The sequence below is a fragment of the Salvelinus namaycush genome, chromosome 25 (assembly GCF_016432855.1).
Source record: "Salvelinus namaycush isolate Seneca chromosome 25, SaNama_1.0, whole genome shotgun sequence".
NCBI lineage: Eukaryota > Metazoa > Chordata > Actinopteri > Salmoniformes > Salmonidae > Salvelinus > Salvelinus namaycush.
Window position 1 is genome coordinate 38578407 of NC_052331.1, and position 5118 is coordinate 38583524.

Genomic DNA, 5118 nt, shown 5'->3' on the forward strand with positions numbered 1-5118 from the left:
TGCCTGTATTTAGCCCCAACAAATGAACTGCTAATTAGCTGCTAATGTGGCTATCATAAAGAATTACAAATGGCATGATCTGGACAAGACTGTCAAATTGAGGTAAAGGTAAAAATGTCTGGATTAACTATCTAATGCTTGCTAAATGTAATAATGAAGAAATTGGCTACATTTCTTTACATTTATAATTCTGTGAACTGTCCTGGGATATATTGATAAACGTCACCGTTTCCGAAAGAGATTTACATGTTTATCAAAACATCACGCCAATGTTAGCCTACATGAAACATAGGCCTTTAAGTGCTTCCAACATCCAACATGGGAAAAGTGAACGGTGGAAAAACGATTGGAACCATTTCGCTTTTTAATATGCTCACTGTTCATTTTTTTCCTATGAATATGTTACACAAGCGAATACGTTACAGAATACTGCCTCAACAAATGGAAGCAACAGGGATTTATTTGAAACTAGGGCCACTGTCGAGGCAATCGGGGATGCCTCAGCTGGCTCGTCAGGTTCTCAAGCCTCCGTTGGCTCGTCAGGCTTCCATTATCGAAACTACCGGGAATGCCTCAGCCAGCCCATCAGGCTTCCAATCCTCAGCTGGTTCGACAGGCTCCCGCGCCTCATTAGAGGCGACCGGCCTGGTCCTCGGGACCGTTCCTCTGGCTGGAGCCGCGCGTTAGAAAGGGGGTACTGTCACGTCTACTCCCGCTTCCCCTCTCCGCAGCTCGACGTCACCAGTTTACTCATCGTTTCGCGCACCTACCACCATTATTACGCACGCCTGCCACTATCACAAAGAAACCCGTTATTCTTTAGTTTAGGCAGGTCCTAAGAAACATAAGACTTAATATAAAATAGAAATGGGGAATATTTTGAGTTCAACTATGTTGCTTGTCTAGGCTACATGGCTGTGCCACGCAAATTAAATCAATAGTTGTTATTTTGTTCATTAAATTGACTATACACACTTACATTCCCCTGTGCTGATCACAGTCAACACACCCATATAGTAATATTTAATATAATGGAATACAATCATATAGCGGAATACAACAGAATAACATAGAAATAACTTGAGTGTCACCGAATGTGTAGAACCGCTGTCAAAAAAGTGCTATTTATCACACCGTGCGCTTACCAGTTATTTTAATAAATCCATTGAATATACGCAATCACAAAGAAATCCGTTATTAATTTGTCCTAAGAAACATTATGGTACTAATAAAATGAACTCCGAGGGCTAGCCACATTGCCATGATCACCAGCAACTGTAGCAGTGGTTTGGACGAGTGGAGTTTCAGCGCCACTTGTTGCAGAAGATGATGCATTCTTTTTAAACCAATGCCTAATATCCATTTTGAAGGTAGCCAAGGTTACTGATCACTGAGGCACACTGCTGTGTTTAACTAACGCTCCACCCTCTGCTAATTTGAACTGCCGGTAAAAAGAGACGTGACTTCATGATCTTAGATCTTAAACCCTGTCTGTCATAATTACCTGAGCCATATCTAATTTAACAATACAATTATTTTTTTTGAGGTAATTTAAACATTAAATGGCCTATACCATACATAAATCAGTGTTATAGCTAAACATATATCTAATTATTATTATAAATTTTTTGGGATGGGCCAGGAGGTAGATAGGGGGCCTGGCCCGCCCTAATGCCCACCCATAATGCCGGCCATGAGTTTGAGAACCACTGCTGCCAGGAGTATGCATCCGGTATCCTTGGGATGTCCCTACCCTAAACTTTACCCTAAACTTGTTTTTAAATGACTCGCAATCGCTGCCATTAAGTCAGAATATCACCTTAACCCTCACCATAACCCTTACCTTAATCTTTTTAAATTGCAAATTTAATGGGGTGACGTCAGAATTGGAAGCCCCAAGGATCCCGTTTCAGTATGCACACCCATGCAGGAGCTGCTACTGATCACGTGACCTTACCCAGAAAGGCCCTATGTATACAGCATTGTCCAGGACATGGAAGCAAATCAGTAAAATCGTATTTTTTTTTTTTAAAAGGTCAGAATGGCTGCATGTCTCTATCATGTAGTTAATGTTGATCTAAATGACTTGCCCTTCATGTCAGATGGGACCACTTCAGAGCATCAAACATCTGTGGTCCGTGAAGCAGACCCCCAGAAGGAGGATGCACCAGTGACATCATCAGGGAACAAGACCGACGCACCTATGAAACACTCCAGGGAAGAACCAGGGGGCAGTGTCAAGAAAAAGGTCACAATCTCCACTAGAATATAGAGTATATGCAGAGTCAGGATTGTTTTACATAGTTCAAAATTCGGTAACACTTTACTCAAAGCGGACAGGTATAATGTTTTATTTCCTGTTATGAGCATTCATAAGCCTTTATAATGTCATCTTATTAAAAGGCTTCTAATATTTTGTCTATGTAACCTCTTTTCAAATGACAACAGCTGTCATTAAGTCAGAGTATCATTATTATGAGACGATAAAAGATTTACAATTATATATATTTTTAACAGAACCAGTCATACTTTCACTTTGTGCCGTTAGGATGTGACCAGACGTGGGTTTTACATCAGGGGAACCCAGTGAAATTAGCATGGAATGGGAATGCTTTAATGGGCAGGGCTTATGAATCAGAAATGCTGATCCTTAATGATTTATAATGTGTTAAAAGGCTTCATTTTGGTATACATTGTTCATAGAGTGGAGGCTCTTCCAGCGCTACTGAGCTGAGCACCGACACACGTCAAGAGAAAGATGAGTTGTCTGGCAGTGAGAGCTCTACTCCTACTTCAGCGGTGGATAGCCCTCCTGTCAACACTGCCACACCTTCTGGCCCTCCTGTCAACACTGCCACACCTGCTGCCCCTCCTGTCAACACTGCCACACCTGCTGCCCCTCCTGTCAACACTGCCACACCTGCTGCCCTCCTCCTGTCAACACTGCCACACCTGCTGCCCCTCCTCCTGTCAACACTGCCACACCTGCTGCCCCTCCTCCTGTCAACACTGCCACACCTGCTGCCCCTCCTCCTGTCAACACTGCCACACCTGCTGGCCCTCCTGTCAACACTGCCACACCTGCTGGCCCTCCTGTCAACACTGCCACACCTACTGGCCCTCCTGTCAACACTGCCACACCTGCTGGCCCTCCTGTCAACACTGCCACACCTGCTGGCCCTTCCCCTGTCAACACTGCCACACCTGCTGGCCCTTCCCCTGTCAACACTGCCACACCTGCTGGCCCTTCCCCTGTCAACACTGCCACACCTGCTGGCCCTCCTGTCAACACTGCCACACCTTCTGGCCCTCCTGTCAACACTGCCACACCTTCTGGCCCTCCTGTCAACACTGCCACACCTGCTGGCCCTCCTGTCAACACTGCCACACCTGCTGGCCCTCCTGTCAACACTGCCACACCTGCTGGCCCTCCTGTCAACACTGCCACACCTGCTGGCCCTCCTGTCAACACTGCCACACCTGCTGGCCCTCCTGTCAACACTGCCACACCTGCTGGCCCTCCTGTCAACACTGCCACACCTGCTGGCCCTCCTCCTGTCAACACTGCCACACCTGCTGCCCCTCCTCCTGTCAACACTGCCACACCTGCTGCCCCTCCTCCTGTCAACACTGCCACACCTGCTGGCCCTCCTGTCAACAATGCCACACCTGCTGGCCCTCCAACCATGCCTACAGCCTCTCCAAACCCATCCTCCCACCAGACACTGCCAGAAGACCAGACCAAGGGTCCATCGAAGGTAAACGGAGGCGCACCAATGAATGAGCCAAACCAACTTAGTCCTACATCAGTCACACAGGCCTCATCCACACCCGAGACAGCTGATCAGAACATAGGAGGACCTGCCTCAGACCCAACTCAACCAGCCAGTAAACTCTTGGATGAGGAAGTCCTGAAGGGGACATCACACGGGTCAAGGGAGCCATCAAAAAGCCTTGATGGTGAAGGTAACACAGAGGTTAGAGTTCTGAATGAACGGAAGTCCTCTAGTAACCAGACCGACGAGAATATCACGAATGAGGCAAACTCAAAGAAGTGTGTTGACCAATCGCAAGTATCCCTTGGTGATCAGAGGGGTTCTGACCCAACAGATGAGCCAAACACTAGTCAAACACAACCTGCTAGTCCAACTCTCTCAGTAACACAGGAGGTGCCTGAGAAGACATCTAAGAGAAAAGATCAGAACAAAACAGAACCTGCCTCAGTTCCAAGTCAATCAGTAGGGCAGTTCCCATATAAAGACGCTCTGGTGGGGACCTCTCAGGAGACGGGAGATCTGTCCAGGAGGCAAGGGGTTGGCGCCAGTAACCACAGAGACCAGAGCAGGAAAAATGAAGCAAACTCACAGAACTTTGTTTTTGGATCCCACAAGGTAGAGGTAATAGATATATTTCTATTCTTTTATTATTCAGCATGTGGAATGAACTGTGTTTTTTTTGTATTGTAACATTCTTGCACTTAATAATTAGGCTGGTGACAAGCCTCAAGAATCAAGACAAGAGACTTCCAAGCCAAACAAGGAACCAGAGAAGCTGAGTAATACGGGTGGTGGTGATGCCTCCAAGTCATCTACTGTTGACTCCCCACCTGCAGGGAAAGATCTGCCTCCGAACCAACGTAATGAAGACAGCTTCCAGTATCAGCCACTGCCACCTCAGTTGTAAGTTCAGTATAGTGAATCAGTTCCGTCTTATATTTGAATGTATGTTTCCTGTCACAGGGAGGCACTAGTGTAACTTTTCTGGACACAGTATTGGAACAACAATCCGTGTAACTATCCTGGACCAGTATTTTTTTTGGTGCAAGAATATTATAACATTTCACAGCAGAAAAAGTAGATCATGTAAATCGAAAGAATTGAGTCAGTTATATATTGGAAATAAAATTAAACATTTTCTCTTGTTACTTTTCTTCCAAAAAGGCCACCAAGAACACAACAGGTCACTGGAAGTGATGACCTCACCATCTATTTCCATGCCGTCATTTCCAAAGACTTCAAACTGAACTCAAATGACCGGATATTCTTAAGATCTGAAAGTCTTTTTGGAACTTGGGATAAAAATGGCCCGGAAATCTTTATCACCCGGTATGGTCTTTAA

General features: G+C 45.7%; 1 protein-coding gene across 1 annotated transcript; it reads left to right on the plus strand.

The window, feature by feature from the left end:
- Nucleotides 1-495: 495 nt before the first annotated feature.
- Nucleotides 496-5118, plus strand: LOC120019933 (cell surface glycoprotein 1-like). Its single transcript, XM_038963344.1, has 5 exons — nt 496-682; nt 2103-2248; nt 2808-4397; nt 4489-4679; nt 4941-5118. Exons 1-5 carry the CDS (start codon nt 496-498, stop codon nt 5116-5118), a joined length of 2292 nt encoding a protein of 763 aa, XP_038819272.1.

Bases quoted from the DNA above. Each gene is read 5' to 3' on its own strand.
- LOC120019933 (XM_038963344.1), top strand. From the start codon at position 496: ATGCCTCAGCTGGCTCGTCAGGTTCTCAAGCCTCCGTTGGCTCGTCAG. The intron at 683-2,102 runs GTTAGAAAGGGG...CCTTCATGTCAG, and splicing joins TCCTCTGGCTGGAGCCGCGC to ATGGGACCACTTCAGAGCAT. The intron at 4,398-4,488 runs GTAATAGATATA...CTTAATAATTAG, and splicing joins TTGGATCCCACAAGGTAGAG to GCTGGTGACAAGCCTCAAGA.